This window comes from Siniperca chuatsi, linkage group LG18 (genome assembly GCF_020085105.1).
Source record: "Siniperca chuatsi isolate FFG_IHB_CAS linkage group LG18, ASM2008510v1, whole genome shotgun sequence".
Lineage (NCBI taxonomy): Eukaryota > Metazoa > Chordata > Actinopteri > Centrarchiformes > Sinipercidae > Siniperca > Siniperca chuatsi.
In genome coordinates this window covers 27,965,642-27,983,303 of record NC_058059.1, presented here as the reverse complement: position 1 = coordinate 27,983,303, position 17,662 = coordinate 27,965,642, and the positions used below count along the sequence as shown (strand labels likewise).

Here is a 17,662-nt window from a genome sequence, read left to right as displayed (position 1 = left end):
TGTCTGCTATTGTTCCTTCTGGGACTGAGACCCCTTCTCTGTGGACTACCTTCCCTCTCTTTGTCACCATTCGACTACACTTCTCAAGCCCGAATGACATCCCAATGTCAGAGCTGTAGATCCTGGTGGTGTAGATCAGTGAGTCGATGTCCCACTCGCTCTTAGCGTATAGCTTGATGTCATCCATGTAGAGGAGGTGACTGATGGTGGCCCCATTCCTGACTCGGTATCCATAGCCAATCTTGTTGGCTGAGAGGGTTCAGACCTATGCAGAACAGCAGTGGGGACAGAGCATCTCCTTGGTATATGCCACATTTGATGGATACTTGTGCAAGTGACTTGCCATTGGCCTCAAGGGTGGTTTTCCACAGCCTCATCGAGTTTGCAATGAAGTCTCTTAGAGTCCTATTGATGTTGTACATCTCCAAGCATTCAGTGATCCATGTGTGTGGCATTGAGTCATATGCTTTCTTGTAATCAATCCAGGCAGTGCACAGGTTGGTGTGTCGGGTTCTGCAGTCTTGGGCGACTGTTCTGTCAACCAGGAGTTGGTGTTTGGCTCCTCTGGTTTCGTTGCCGATGCCGTTCTGTGCTTTGCTCATGTATTGATGCATGTGCCACATATCTTAGCCGTGATGATGCCTGACATGAGCTTCCATGTTGTGGAGAGACAGGTTATTGGCCGGTAGTTGGATGGGACTGTACCCTTTGAGGGATCGTTCTTGATCAGGATTGTACGCCCTTCGTTAAGCCATTCAGGGTGCGTCCCATCCCTTAGCAGCTGGTTCATTTGTGCTGCTAGGCGCTCGTGGAGTGCAGTGAGCTTCTTTAGCCAGTAGGTGTGGATCCTGTCAGGGCCCGGTGCTGTCCAGTTTTTCATACCTGAGACTCTTTCTTGGATGTCTGCCGCTGTGATGGTGACTGGATTCTGTTCAGGGAGGTTGCTGTGGTCCTCTCTCAGAGCCACCAGCCACTGTGCATCATTGTTGTGTGATGCCTCCCTCTCCCATATACTTTTCCAGTACTGTTCAGTTTCCAGCCCAGGTACTTGTTTTTTCATTGCACCTTTTTTTACCATATATCTGAGAGAAGTCATGACTTTTTTTGTATGTAAAACTTTTGATATCGGAGTCCCTGAATTTCCCAAGAACTTTAAGAGTGTCTGGCCAACTGATGTTTGCTACATATTATATTTTGGTTCCTAATAACATTTGTTGTAATGTCTATAAAGTTAACTCAACTTTTTTAGTCAGTCATACAGGTTTGAAAGGTTCTGATAAACAATGTTGTCCTGCTGATAGGGGTGTCAGATCATAAAAAGCTCTTTTGGGTGGTTTTGGAAGACAACAACAAACAAAATATTGTATCAATTCAGGGTTAAAAATGGATGGGACTATTGTGCTCCTAGATAAATCAGCAAAACAAATCATAAGTACAGTGGCCAAGTGCTCAATCAGTTTCACATGCAGTAAGTCCAGGGAACCTTACAGTGCTCTTGAAGATGACAAAAGTGGTCAGAGAAAAGAAACTATTCCTCAGACACTGTAGAGCAAGGACGAAAGCTAAATTAAAAGCCTTTATTTAGTCAGGCATAATAGTACTGAATGATTTCAACCTCACAGGATCTTCATCAGGGTGGAAATAAAAACTGATTTGATACTCCTGTTACTCTACATAGACAATAAATAGGAGGCCAGCCTTGTATGATGCAGTCCCATCAATAGCTACAGTTAAAAATGTCATTCATATAAAGGTATATAGTCTTTTTCTTCATTCAGACCTGAATATACTAAAGCATCAGATCCAATTGATATACCCTCTGCATGGTCACCACCTCGGACTGTTCAGCACATTCAGTTCCGCCTATTCTCAATTGACTATCTCGACCGCAAGTGTTGTGCCATAGGATAATCTAGATTTCTGGTCCTGTTTCATAAGTAAACTCAGCAACTAAATTGATATTAGATACAAGTGAAACATTACAAGATTACAATGTAAATTTTGTTGTGCAACATGTAGTTATTCTGGTGGTACAGACTTTACAATGCACAAACACTCAACCATGTATTTTCTTCCTAATGTAAAAATGTCAGCAAGTATTGATCACTCCTGAATCATTCTGTACATTTATGCAGCATAATATGAGTCAGGATGAATAAAATTTTTGCTCAAGTAAAACATGTTCAACTTGCCCCATTTGTGCTGCACAGTGAAAATCTGCTGCTGTTTTTATAATTAAAATTTTATATTGATTTTTAAATTAAATGTAGTTATTTATTTATGTATCTCTCATGTCCCTCTGCTTGAGCATGTAAAAAGCATTAGTGCACATACTTTGGTTGCAAAGCAGTGCTTAAAAATACGGGGGCCTAAAAGTGAGAGGAAATAAATAAATGAATAAATGAGCATGATAAAATAGAATTGATTAAATAGAACTTTAAAAAAAAAGGACTAAATTTACTGGACAATAAATAAAGAATATTTTTCTGTATTCATTCATTTGTTTTCACAAGTACTCATTTATATTTTTATTTTATATATATTTATTTATTCATTTCCACAATTATGTTTGTATTTATTTATTTCCACATGTACTGTAAGATAATGTGGGATGGTGTCACACAACCTCATCATGGTCTCTCCTGGCTCTCGTTGGCTGATCAGTCTGAGTTGGTTGCAGTGATGAACAACAATGGCAGCTACAGAATTATGAGACTTTTGGCTTACATAGCTGAAGAGGAATACTCTGACTTTTGGGGAAATATACTTTTTTGTCTTCTCCAACCCAGTCTGAGCAGCCAATGAGAGCCAGGAGAGACCATAAATAAATGTGGAAATAAATATATAAATACATAAATGTGAAAATATATAAATTAATAAATACATAAAAATACAATATATATTTATTTATTACCAGTTGATCTATTTCTCTATTCTGTTTTGGCAAAATGTATTTATTCATTTTTAATCTATCATGGTCATTTATTTATTTGGTTCCTGTGTCACTTTTTGGTTCCCAAAAAAAGAGGGTGAAAATCCTGAGAAGTTAATCAATATGGAGGTCCCTAATTTAGGGGCCTGACAGGAAGTGCTTTCCCACAGATACCATTACTGGTATTAATTCTGTCTGAGGATTGGAAAGGGTCACAGCAGTGTCAATGTTCAGTGTAGCGGTGACGTGACCTTTCTGACTGTCTTCATCTTGTTTAAGGCCCAACTCCTCAAGAAGACTTTGGATTGTCCCGCTAGCCTATTAGCCTGCGTGGTTGGGGGTTGGGGAGTTAATAGTTTTATTGGCGGTCTGGGGGCTTTCTGTAACACTTGTACGCTATTAGAGGAAGTGTGAGTTTTGTGATCAATATTCCCAGTTTACCATTCCTTATATCTGACAAACTGAATACCAAAATAAATGTTGGAAGTATCAATAAGGGATCTGGAATATTTTTGTGTGTATATATTTCATTTCTTGGTATTTAAGATATATATAAAATAAGTTCATTTAACAATTAGGCACCCTCCCTGATTTTGTTTTTGTGCTCCAAAAATGTCCTACTAGCCCAGATGTGATATTCCACTATTGGACGTTACAGCAAAATTTGGGTGCATTTAACACTTAGTTATTTCTACCTTTATTTTTGCACATCAGATTAAAAAACACCACTACTAAAGATCAAAAGAAAGTTCAAGTCCAGTCCAGTAGCAACCATCTTGATCAAGAGTCCCAGTAAACCATGAGCCAGCATGAACAATACCAGGTGCCTCAAACTGAAGCATTCCTTTTATTACTTACACCTGTACGTTTCCTACTGTGACATGTCAAATGTCTTCTGTGAAAAAGGCCTATGACTACTGATGTTCTATCTTCATGAAGGTCACATATATATATATATATATATATATATATATATATATATATATATATATATATATATATATATATATATATATATATATATATATATATATATATATATATATATATATATATATAGATATATAGATAGATAGATAGATAGATATACACACACTTGTGTGTGTGTATACCCTGTCAGCGCAATTGACTTATTCATTATCATTATCATCTGTGTTATTGTGTTATTACACTAATGAATGCAGATACTTGAGAAGAGTAGAACACAATGGCTGCATCCCCCTGGGGTGGATCATATGTCTGCTTCCCTTGCTCCTTCCCCTTGACAAAAACACACCCTTTAGTACCAGCATAATCAATGGGGAGTGGTGCTGGAGGGGGTGGCTACAGCAGTTTGCCTGCTTGTGATTCGCTGACATGCGCTCTAATTGGATCAAGTAGGAACTTGCTTAGCTGGATGCTTGTGCTGGGATTGGGAGCAGCCTGCAAAGAGAGCACGGACACACCACCAGACAGGAAGAGAGGCAGAGAGGGAGGAGGCCAAAGGCTGCCCTGCTCACCACTTGGAGAGGAAAGATTCAGAGAGGAGGGGTGAGAGAAGAAAAAGGGGAGTATCCCGTCTTCTCTGCCCTTCTGTGCTACTGCAGCCCCCTCCCCCCCCTCCCTCTCTCTATGATTCTCTTTCTCTCTCTTTCCCCTTACTCATCTGTTTCAGTGGCTGCGCTGAGAGGAAGGGCACCTGCCGCTCCCTGATGATTCAGCCTTTCAGCTACTTGGAGCTCCACAGACAAGACAGCATGTCCCTCCTGCCACTGCAGTGCCTGGCCGTCCTGTCCTCTGCACTACAGCTACTGCAGCTGCAGCCGACTCATCACGTCAACGCCGCCTCTTCTGCCCAAGTGCTCAGGTGAGTGAGCGCTACTATTCCACCACTGCTCACCAGTAGACCATGCTGAAAATCTAAGGAATCTAATTCTCTGGCAATCTTTTTTGTTTTTGCCCGCAGCAAATTTGACAGTTCTATTTATAGACTCATAATTGCGTTTCCTGTGAGAAAGCATGAGTAAGGAACTCCTTTCCCTCGTGCGCAGAAGGTTGTCTACATACCTCCCAGACTGCTAACAAGGTCCGACTCACTCTGAAGAACATTTTTACCTCCCTCTGAAATTCCAGCTCTGACTCTGCAACCTCATGATGGAAAACATACTCGAGGAGACTAGTGGCAGACAGCCACTGTGTGATACTCTGAGTTAATAGTTGAGGTGTTCAGAGACCCTTCATCCAGCAGTTGGCAAGGATGACTGAGGGAATGGAGGACTTCTCTGCAGGGCCAGCTCCCCCTCCTGGCTCGGCCTCCCCCACCAGCTCTACTGTTGATACTGGACAAGTCCCAGAGGAGAAACCAGAGGAGACAGAGGCAGCTGGTGAGAGTGGGGAGGAGGGTGCAGAGGGAACTGCAGAGGGAGGTGTTGGCGGTGATGGGGAGCATTTGGGGGCTTTGGGAATTGTGGCCTTGCCAGGGACCTGCTGTGTGTGCATAGAGATGGAACAGATTAACAATTGCCTGCACTCTGAGAAAATCTGCATTCTGCCCATCCTGGCCTGTCTGCTTAGCTTAGCCCTCTGCACAGCGGGCCTCAAATGGGTCTTTGTGGATAAGATCTTTGAGTACGAACCACCCACACACTTAGATCCTAAACGCATCGGACAGGACCCAATTATCATATCAGTTGACCCCACGCTGGGACTAACTGTGTCCATTCCTCATTCATCTCCGTCTACTGTCTCCTTGACCACCGCCATCGCCATTACCCCAGGACGTCCTGACGTTTTAGTGGAAGAGAAATCTACACGAGGGCCGTACGTGCCTCAGTCGCCACGAGTGACTCAGTCTGATCCCTCTATTACACTGAAATACAACGCTGAACAACCCACCGTCCCAAAGCAGACTCCCCACCCACAGACAACACAGGACTTAAACAACATCTTCATCTCAACAATCTGTAAGTACCTTACACTTGTTCAGTGAAAGCACTGGGACTGGGTTTTCTTTTCAGACAGGATGTCCTTTGTTCCAAAACTGGCCTCTAACATCACAATATAGGATTTAATTATGGGCAGGGAAGCTGGAGTCCTGCTTAACCTTGGACTGTGATTTTCATCATTGTAAAGAAAAGCTAAGTGTTTTTACAAAAAGGATTCAAATGTTTTTTTTTGTTTTATCATTGATTTCGTAAATGCTGTGTTCTATCAACTGTACCAGGAAGTGTCTGCTTTCAGGTCTTCTCCTGAAAGCAGACACGTTGTGACTTGCACAGTGTAGCATCGGGGCCCATGACTAATCCTCTGAAATATTGCTACACAGATAGGCGTGAAGCAAACAACAGTTCTATTCAAACCTACTTTACCCCTACAATAAGTGAGGGTATAATTTCTAACATTCACGCCTTCCTCTTTAAGTATTATTGATCCCTTAGATTATACCACAATGATTTAGGCACACTACAATAAATGGATGTTTTTATGGTGTGATTGTGAATGTCTTAGCTGGTAGGCAGTATACAATATGGAAGATCCCTAAAATGTGTGGATGCACATTTCCAGTCATATGAAAAAGAGAAAATCAATAAATGATGCAGGACACAAACTGAAACTCCAGGCTGTGGTACAGGGAGACTTCCTGTTTTCTGCCCGTGCTCCATTTCAAGGTCAGAGCCTGCTGGAGGCTAATTGATGCCCCCTCCATCCCTCCACCGCAGGGAAAAACAACCCACTAATACTGTCTGTCTGCCAGTGGCTCGCCACCATGACGTTTCTGTTGTACTCACATCACTGTTTGATTTATTACACTGTATCTGGGCTGATCTAAGGTGATGGTGGGGGGTCAGTTTCCAACCAGTGTCGGTATATACTGCTTACTGCTCTTAATCAGCAGCACAGATAGATGATCAATACTTTCTCTTTAGTTAACTGCCTGTAACTAACTGCTATAACGCCACAGTGGGTAAATGCTTGGTACCAGTTACTTGCTAACAAAAGTATTGAAACATTTGGCACACTGGTGATGCAGAGGCAAAGTTCTTACCTGCCACCGCAGACAGTCAGTGTTGAATTCCCTGCAGCAGTACCTGGTCGTGTGTTTCAACAAACACAAATGGTTGTTTGCTGGGGGAAGCCAATGAGGGATAAATGGGTCTCATGCAAGAACATCTTCATATTCTTGTCCTCTCTTACTTTTTTTAAGTGTTCCAAGTGAGATTCTTTTTTTCTTGCCACTGTGGCCAAGTGCTTGTTCATGGTGGGATTTGTTGGGTCTCTGTAAATAATATTATAGAGTTTGGTCTGGACCTGCTCTGTAGGAAAAGTGCAATGAGATAACTTCTGTTATGAATTGGCGCTATATAAATAAAATTGAATTGAACTGAAATTGAATTCTGCAAACTCGCTTAACTGGACAAGCTTGTCATAAATTGCTTGTTGATAAATGCCACCTGTTCATGAGGAGGTGTGTGTTCGTGAGATTTCTTCATTAGCATAATCAACGCCCCTAAAATTGCCATAAAAGGCTACCTGTTCCGCTCCGTGTGTGGGCAAGTTTCATTCACAAAATGCTACCAAAGAGAAAAAAGAATTTGACACACAGAATTTCAAATATTTATTTACATGACATAATAAAGATGAGAAATGTGAAGAGTCTTTGGTGATTAGACTCCATAGTGACGTCATCATATTTTAAAAGGGGGTAGTGAAGCTGTGAGTGGTATAGGATAGGATGGAGTCTAGCACTGGTGGTGGTGGTGGAAGGATGCTGAAGATCTGGATGTGATGAGGAGTGGACTGGGTGTGATGAACTGGTGGAGGAGGGTCACAGTGATTCTACACTGAAATGACAGCTGATAGTGAGCAGAGAGGAGACAGATTGAAGTTTGATGGCAGCAATATGATTGACTGATGAAAGATCGTGGCAAATTCTGGTTGGTTAACTGAAAGAGTAGACGTCCATATCAGCTGACTGTCTTTGGCTTACTTTGTATAATCTCTTTTAACTGCTTATGTGTCCCTGTATTTGTCTTCACCTGTTCTGTAATCACTTTATTGCACAATAAAAAAAAGAGAAAAAATAAACCAAAAAACCCCAAATATTAAAAATACAGCTGTCAGTGACGTGTCACAAATAACGAGTGAATTGAAATGAAGTTAGATGCTAAAAAACGTCCTTCTAAAGCAAAGTGGTCCATGATTAATACGGGAGGCGGTCATGTGACTGCCACAGAGTTATTAGACTGGAGATTACGGAAGCCTGCAGCAGGTGAGGTTACACTGTCAGGAGCAGCAGAGGATGGTACTGGCCGGAAACCTGCATAAAGACCCTGAGGCAGCTGTCCAAGTGAGACAGTCTTTCTAACAACTACTGAACTGTAGACGTTGCTGGGCTGAAATATGCCAAGAAAATCCTAAAACCTAACAACCCTCTCAGTAAACGGGCCGACCACGATGATGATGATGATGATCTGGTGAACAGAATATACATTTTGGTTCTAGATTTTCTTTGAGTTAATTACAGTATCGTTATCGCTTAAACCCCAAATTCATTCAGATAAACGGCATTATGATTTCAGGTCAAACACGTGTTTTTCCCCTGTGGAGAAAGGCAGGCTGTCTGTACACGACTCGCCCTACAGGTCTGGACCACATGTGATTTCCGTTCGTACGGCAGAGAAAATTCTAAACATTTTAGGCTTTAGTATACTTTAAATGCACTAGTTTGTACGATGTGCCTCCCCAGTCTCTCTCCGAGATCTATTTCGCATGTCACAAGTCCCGATAAATCGTAGAAATGGGGATAATGGCACACAATTTCAGACAGCCTCTCCTCAAAGGCAAGTGACACAAGTAGTTGTGTGATGATTGAAAAAGAGAGTTTGAGAGAGAAGTTCAATCCTTGCCTACTTTCACACCTTCACTGCGTGAAGTGGGCATGATTGTCGGATCATTTAGAAAGTTACGAAATTGTTGAACGCCCCCCACCAATTCTGCTATTGGACGGGGGGGTTTCAGACATAGTAGATTGTACAAAAAGCACTTTCTTTCAAGCATGCTAAGACCGTGAACCTCTGGCATGTTGCCCTGTTGAGAAGCTCCTGCTGGAAGGTGTAAAGGAGCGTTTGGTGACACCATGTGTCAGGGAGGAAGCACATGACTGTACTCCCTCTACAGGCCAACAAACTCTGTTGCCAGACAAATTGTGATATGAGACGATTCTGCAAAACTCCAGACAATGTTTAATGACAACATGTCTTTCAAGTCCAATGCCAGCCATTTTAAAAATGATTTATTTTTACATTTTCTGCACATGATAACCACGGTACGGTTAATGTTCAGGAAATCTTGTGGTTATGGTTAATAAACTGGTTAAAGGTACACTGTGGAGTTTTTTCACTCAAAGCGCTTCACACTACATATCACATTCACAAAGAAACTAATTAATCATTCACACACACACCGAAGGCACAGCCCTCGGGAGCAATTTGGGGTTCAGTGTCTACGTTTTCATGATTGGGTAACATGCATGCGCGATTACTCGGTTGGTGTGATTCACATCCTGCTGTTGGTTTCACGCTACTCTGCCGAGTTGGTCAAGTCAAGTAAATTTTATTTATATAGCCAATTATCACAAATCACAAATTTGCCTCAAGGGGCTTTACAATCTGTACAGCATACGACACCATCTGTCCTCAGACCCTCGATTTGGATAAAAACTCTGCCCCGTTGGTGGCGACAATGTGTCAGCAAACACCAACAAAGGCAGAGAAGAAGAAGACAGTTAGCTAGTAAACATGGATTTAAGCAATGCAGGATTCTAATTACATTTTTTAAATATTTAAAAATGTGGCTTTGCAAATGGTTTATGAGGAAGGAAATGCACTCAACACATTTGTTAGACCTTAAGGATCCACACAATGCATTTTGGTGAGAAACACTGAATGTAAACAACAATTTTGTTTGTTTACAAGAAAACTCCACAGGGCACCTTTAAGGTAAAGGAAAGAGTGTGGTTATGGTTTAAAAAAAGGGTAATAATTAACTGTTGTGATAGGACGTGAACGCCAGTCTCCTACATGACAGTCAGATGTGCTACAAGCCCTTTCACTTCCACAACTTTAATTTCCCTTCACTACATAAAGGGCACACTACTTCCAGTATGGTTAGACTGTCTCAGCAGCAGTGAAACAGTGAACGCTTACGTCAGCTAAACACATATTGCACATCCACTGCAATCTAGCAATCATAGTATGTAGCCTATAAATGACACGGTTACATGTCGAATACCAAAACTGTTTGGTAGCCTGGTTATTCAACCAGGAAGGAGATTTCAAGTTTCAAGTTGCCCCAAAAAGACAATCATTTTCAAATCCTACACATTGTGGCTTTAAGTGAATGTACAAAAGTGCAAGAAAAATGTATTATTATAAAGAGTACGGTCTGGACCTGCTCTATAGGAAAAGTGCAATGAGGTAACTTCTGTTATGAATTGGTGCTATATAAATAAAATTGAAGTGAAAAAATTAAAATTATTACATTACATGTAAGCAGCATTTAATGTACCTGGTAGAGGAAGAGCTAGTTCTACTGTAAGTACTTAACTGTTGGATAGTTTAAAGCTGCAATATTTTTATATTAACTTTGGATCAAATGACTATGTGGAATGTGAAAGGTGTTGCTCGTACTGATGAACCCACAGAGAATGACCAACTCTGCAGTTCCCCTCGGCTCTACAGAGCTTTTTAAAATTTTACTAACTTTAAGTTTTACTACATCGAGCGCTCGGAATGCTATTGCGTGCTCCGGCGGGCTGGACCTGGACCCAGTTCTGGGCCTGGACCTCTGTACCTGGCTGGTCTGCCAGGCCGTCCGGCAGACCCTGTGGTTGCCATCTTTAAAATCAAAAAAGCACTTAGCATGTCTCCAGTGAATGTAAACACCGACCAGAGTGGCGGAAACGAACTCACGGGGGGGGGAGAAGGGTTTACAGAGTGTGAATAAATATTCCAGGTCAGGACAACAGTGCTCTTGAATCACTGTCACGTCGTTACACCAGCCTCTGTTGATGTAGAAACTTCTATCTTTCATTTTGCCGGAAAGTTCTGTGTCACGATCCGCAGAGTCCAGCATCGATCCACACAGCCACGTCTCTGTGAAGCACAAAACGGAAGATGAATAAAAGTCTCTGTTGTTCCTCACCAGTAGCCGAATTTCATCCAGTTTATTGCACTTAATATAAAGTGTTAACCAAGTTTTTCGGCTCCCAAACGGCTCTTCATTAGTAGCACTTCTGCTGGTCACCGCCTCAGTTACTTTCTTATTTGCTGCACGAAATAATTATGCAGGATTCTTCATCTGCAATACATTGAAATATTCATGGTTAAAAAGTGTGATATGTCAAGAAAAACTATCCTAGTAGAGTTGACTCGTTCATGACCAACACACTAAAACAAGCAAACAAACACAAAAACAAAACATTGGCCTCAGTGTGTTCTTTTAATTTGGTAGGGTAGGGTCCCTTTTCTTTCTCTTTTCCCTTCTCCATCAGACTTGACTGATTTAACCAACTTTTTAGCAAAACAAAACAAAAGGTATGGCGCCGCCGTCCCAACATGCAACACGCCGTGACGTACCTTCGCATTCCCTATACATTATTTAGCTATTATAGTAAGCATTGGGCACTGGTATATGTAATAACTGTCCTTTTATTCCAAAAGTTGACGTGAAGGACAGGAGAGGCGAACGCACTCGCAACGAGGCAGCGTTCATTTCATTGGTCATCGCTACATGTGGCATTCTATTGGTTGGGGATTTTCAGAGAGTCATTGCACAAAAAAATCCGAGAGCAGAGGAGAAATCTGAGAGCAGAAGTTTGGCGAGCGCACAATATATCACAATATATCTGAGTGCAGGGCAGGGATTTGAGGCAAAGCATTACAAAATCTGAACTGAAATCAATAAGTCATGCTCTCAAATTAAAAGAACACGCTCTTGAGAAAAGACAGGAAAATAATCCCATAACCTTGCGACAGTGATGCAGGAGTGTATTCAAGGGCATGTATGTTGGGTGTGGTCAGAGGTGAAACACTTCCTATCAGCCCGGTGATAAGTTACTCTTGATTATTCTTGGAAACAGTAGTGTTTGTGTCATGACAAAACATTTAGTCTCCCTGTCCTCCTTCAGCTTCACTTCCCCCAGACCTTGCATTTCTATGAAGCTTTCCAGTCCATGTCATACACCAACTGTCCACCAGATGTCCTCAGACTTTCCTGCCTTCCCACTCACCTCCCACCCAGTCATCACAGATCAGCACACCTGTCCCTTATCACCTCAACTCTGTAGACACAGTATATCTGCTCACAATCACTTAACATCCTAGTATTTACGTTGTTCTATGTAAGCCTGTCCACCTGTCCACCTTTACTCCACCTGCCTGCCTGTGTGTCTGCATTTGGGTCCTCCATGCTGTGCTCCATACTTAAACCATGGCTGTTTGTTGCCTAGGAAGCAATCATACCCATCTTAAATAACTGAAAAAAAAATCCATGAATTACTTACTGGGGAGCACCCCCACATTTTGTTTTCATATGAAGTGGTTAAAGAACTTCACAGAGTTTTGCTGTTGATAGTGCTCTCCTTTCCATCCTGGCAATTTCTAGGTATGGAGACATCATACTTTCTAAGGAGATTCAAGCGCAGATTGGGTCGAGTGGTTCATAATTTTTGCAGTGTTACATGTGAAAGTTATCCTTGAGACATAGGCCTATTTATCAAAGTAGCGTAGGGACTGAAAGCTTTGAAAGTGAACTGAGGGCCACTGCAGGAGAGCAGTGTTGGCACTGTAGTGCTGTTGAGCTTCGCTCCCTCTACTGGTAATTTAAACCATTACGGCACAGTAGGATGAGGGCGTGTCTCTCACCCAAGTCTATAGGATGCATTTTCAAACACCCAGCCAGTGTTACACCATATAAGTGTTATCAAGATTTTGCTCTTGCTCTATATCACACATGATTAATGAAAATATAAATCAGTAGTGATAACTTGCAGTGAGTTCCCCCCTTAAGATCACATGGGTTGAAAGCAAAATATTTGCCATTTGTAAGATATAATATAGACATAATCACATACAAGTTTAACTAATAGGGGCTTTAAAACATTACATTACAAAGGACCAAAATATTAGAGCTATAGAATACTGTATACCAGGGGCAAACTGAAAGAAGATTCAAGAAAGAGTTCCCCAGAAAGCCTGTTTGTGTTGGTAGTCCTGTGACTGAAGTTTGCCTTTTCTGGGTTATTTTCTCATTTCCCTGCCAGTGTGTTTGGTAACACTTTATTTGGATAGTCCCCCTATAGAGATTTTATAGAGCACCAGTGACCCCGGTTTCCATCCAGGGGGTCAGTGTGGACATTGTAGAGGATTACAAGTACCTGGGAGTACACTTGGATAACAAACTGGACTGGGCTAAGAACACTCAAGCTGTTTACAGGAAGGGCCAGAGCCGCCTCTGTTTTCTGAGGAGGCTGAGGTCCTTCAACATCTGCCGGACGATGCTGAGGATGTTTTATGAGTCTGTGGTGGCCAGTGCTGTCCTGTATGCTGTTGCATGCTGGGGCAGCAGGCTGAGGGTAGCGGACGCCAACAGACTCAACAAACTGATCCGTAAGGCCGGTGACATTGTGGGGGTGGAGCTGGACTCTCTGGCGGTGGTGTCAGAGAGGAGGATGCTGGGTAAACTACACGCCATCTTGGACAGTGTCTCCCACCCGCTCCATGACATGCTGGTCAAACAAAGGAACACCTTCAGAGGAAGACTCCACCCCCCACAATGCACCACAGAGCGCCACAGGAAGTCATTCCTGCCTGAGGCCATCAAACTCTTTAACTCCTCCCTCTAAGAGTCAGTCTGTATGACCTGAAGTCACTAAACTGGACATTGATCATTACATCTCTGCCATATTTGATTACTTTGGTACTTACACTTATTTAACTTTTACACCTTATCCTTGTCCACTTTGTACTTTTGTCTGACTGTGCTGCTGTGAGTCCACCCTGAGGGCACACTGGCCTCTGTATGTCCTCAGGATAGCCACAAAAGGGATAAATCTTCATTACGTGTTAAAAGTTGGAGGCTGCTGCACTTCTTCATCTAACCATTTCAGCTGAGCATAACTCCAAAATTTTATTCTAGTAACAAAACGAATTGTTGTTCGAAGTAATGTCACTCCTTGTTGTTTTCTAAACCCCTCTTCTTTGTTGTGCTTTGCTAGAGATTTAATAAAATAATTTTTGTTTCAAAGTGACATTAACACAAAAACTACAGACAAATGTCAGACTCAATTTTTAGATTAATTTTATCGAGTCACTTTTTCATTAGTAACCTTGACAGCATTGTCAATACTTTCACAATAAGGGCCTTCCCATTAAAATGTGTTAATCATGAAACACATGCAGGAAGTGATGAGTTAGTATCAACATTATCATTACGTATCAACATTAGCTTACTGCTAAATGAAAGGAGCAGAACAGAAAACAATGTAACTCCTGCTGTTGGGAGGTCATGTCACTGAGAGAATGACTGCTGGCAAACTGAATGAATAAGGTAATGATAAGCACAGGCGTTTGCTGTGGTGCCACTCCAGAACGAACAGTGTTAAATCTGGTAATGCTGGAGGTAAACTACTGCCCACAATGTTGGCTAGTGGTTTTAATGGTTCCCTAGTTGGTGACAGCCAGTCTGTGGACTGTGGATGTCCATGGCCTTGTGAAATCTGTCACAGTTTTGTACCAGAGACCACCTAGCAAATGTTTGGTTTTGGATTGAGATTACCACCTTTGAAATGTCCAGCAACTCTATAGTCGCTCAACCCTGCCTTCCTGACATGCACCATCACGCTGTCAAGTTGTGGTTGTTGCATGTGTATTTCTGCAGGGGTAGGGTTTCAGTGTTTTGAGTGTACTGAGAGTACATTCTGCTTTTTTGAACTTACTGGCAACCAAGCACAGATAGTCAGAAGCCAAAAAGATTTTTAGAAATTAAAATCCAACAATCAATTTCATTTTATTTAGGCAACAGCCTGCGTGTAGTCACTGTATTGGATGTAAACTGGTGATGTTTTCCTTTTCCCCACACAGTTACACACCGATTTTTACTTTTAGGTTTAGGTTGGATTTGGTTGCAGTGATCACAAAATGTGTACATATTTGTTTCACGTTTAGATAGGTTTTATTTTGTCCAAATCTTTTTCACCTTCACAGATGTGACTGCTGTGATTCCAGCTAATCATGCAGGGAGATTTCTGCTGGTGCAGTGCATCATGGTTTGTCCTTGACAGAAACACCATCCACTGCAGTAGACTGATTGCTCTGCAAATACAACCCCAGCTCTGCCCAAAGAGCCTGAACAGCAGAGAAGTGAAGCGGCCTGTTGGCTACGCTCCAGCACTGTGTCACTGCTCACCGGTTTAATGTTTCGGATCCACCAGCAAAAAGTGAGCAGAGATATCTGCATTCCTCTCTGCACTCCACCAGGCGCGATGAGGATGAAAATGGCTGCTTTGAGCAGTGTAACTGAAACCCCTCAGCTGTGGTAACAAACCCCACTACACTGAGCAGACACTGGAGCTAAACTGGTGCCAAATAACAATATATATCCACTGATTACTGATTCATATTTCCAAAGTAAATCATGAACAGTAATAGCTTTGATATCAAGTTTATGTTTTGAAGTTCACAAAAATAATCAAAGAATAATAAATGTAATCAATTTCTCTTGAAGCAGAGCTTGCACACCAAACGTCATTCACGTCTTTATTTATTGAAGTTCCAGCATCAATTGAAGCACTTTCATTAAGAGTTCATGTTCAATAAAGACATGCATGGAATGCAGGTTCTGATTCAACCTACTTTGTGCTACATATGTCTTGCACCCTAATCAATGTGCATCTCTACTCAGCTGCATAATCTCTTTTCTCATCTCTCATTATTTTATCAGGCACAGTTATCTGCTTGTTGCAGTGCTGAACTGTGCTGTGTCATGCTGAGATAATGCTCCTACATGTGGGCAGTATTGTACTCACTGTACTCATCCACTCCCTTGAGGCTTACTTTTTACCTTTTTTATTTTAAGAATTGATATTCACTATGTGGTATATCTGCATTCATGAAAGTGAGTACTATTCAGAGTAGAATGAAAAGAGGGGCACAAGTTGTTGATATGTGCAATATTGCTCTTTAATTAAGCGTGATAATGATTTATCAGGAAATAGTTAATAAAATAAAAATAAATAAATAATATAACAATATAAATAAAATAAAATCAGTTGCTCACTATTTACATGACATAAATAAGTGTAAGATTTTGTTGAGGTCATCGACATGTCAGATCTCAGTGAGTTGGCTGTCTATTCATCATACTACTATTATTTTGTTTTTGTTTTTTTTATCTTGTTTTTAATGTTGTACAGCACTTTGGTTCAGTTTCAGTTGTTGGAAGGTGCTATAGAAATAAAGTTTGATTGATTGATTGACTTCTGCTGTCCAAAGACATGCAGGTTAATTGCCTGTAGGTTTAAATGTGAGTGAGACTGGTTGTCTGTCTATATGTGTCTGTGATAGACTGGAGACCTTCCACAGTGTACCCCGCATCTCGCCCCAATGCATGCTGGCCTAGTTTAATGTGACTCTGAGAAACAAGCATGTCCCCACCCAAGGGCATCATTTCCACTGGGGATGGGGAGGACATGTCCCCCTCACTGTTCAAAATCCTATTTCTGTCCCACTCACTTTTATAGTTTCAGGTTGATTTTCTGACTAAAGTCTCAACGAAAGTTATTCTTTACTGTCCAGCTGCCATAGTCCAGATGAGAGTCACCTTCAGTTATTACTGTGTGCTCAGAGCAATGAGTATAATCAGCAGCAGTGAGTGGTGTGACTTTTTCTCTATGGGGTTCTTTTCCTCTCAGGCTACTTACAGGCTGCCCTACCTTATTGGTGGAGTGGTTTATGCAGCCTAAACAGGAATACCTGCAAACACTACTCAGGGCTAAAAAAGAAGCCTACTTAATTGAGTTTTTCGGCTAATATTCTCCTAAAGTTAAATATCAGTCAAAGATAAGACAGTAGTGCATAGTGCCCTTTGTAGTAAAGATGGAACTACAACATTATGTATCAGAAAGTATTAGGTATCCATAAAGGATACACACACACATATATATATATATATATATATATATATATATATATATATATATATATATATATATATATATATAAAAAACTTTGTCCTTCACCCTTCCGCGGGTGGTCTCATCCTTCGAGCTCGGGTCCTCTACCAGAGGCCTGGGAGCTTGAGGGTTCTGCGCAGTATCTTTGCTGTTCCCAGTACTGCACTCTTCTGGACCGAGATGTCTGGTGTTCTTCCAGTGATCTGCTGTAGCCACTCCTCCAGTTTGGGGGTCACTGCCCCAAGTGCTCCGATGACCACGGGCACCACTGTTGCCTTCACCTTCCAGGCCTTCTCCAGCTCTTCTCTGAGCCCTTGGTATTTCTCTAGTTTCTCATGTTCCTTTCTCCTGATGTTGCCATCACTTGGTATTGCCACGTCAACCACAACGGCTTTCCTCTGCTGTTTGTCCACCACTACGATGTCAGGTTGGTTCGCCATTACCATTCTGTCAGTCTCAATCTGGAAGTCCCACGGGATCTTGGCTCGGTCATTCTCTACCACCTTTGGAGGTGTTTCCCA

The 17,662-nt window shown here is 41.7% G+C and overlaps 1 protein-coding gene across 2 annotated transcripts in view; it reads left to right on the top strand.

Annotated features, from left to right (window-relative positions):
• Window positions 1-4,072: 4,072 nt before the first annotated feature.
• The window catches only part of nrg1 (neuregulin 1), a 56,649-nt gene continuing 43,059 nt past the window's right edge, over window positions 4,073-17,662 (top strand). The window contains exons 1-2 of one of the 2 annotated variants that reach the window (XM_044174481.1): window positions 4,073-4,778; window positions 4,878-5,874. In XM_044174481.1, the coding sequence (XP_044030416.1) occupies window positions 5,169-5,874 (706 nt within the window). In that variant the 5' untranslated portion in view covers window positions 4,073-4,778; window positions 4,878-5,168. The remainder of the gene's footprint in view (window positions 4,779-4,877; window positions 5,875-17,662) is intronic. The other variant, XM_044174480.1, reaches the window with a different exon arrangement.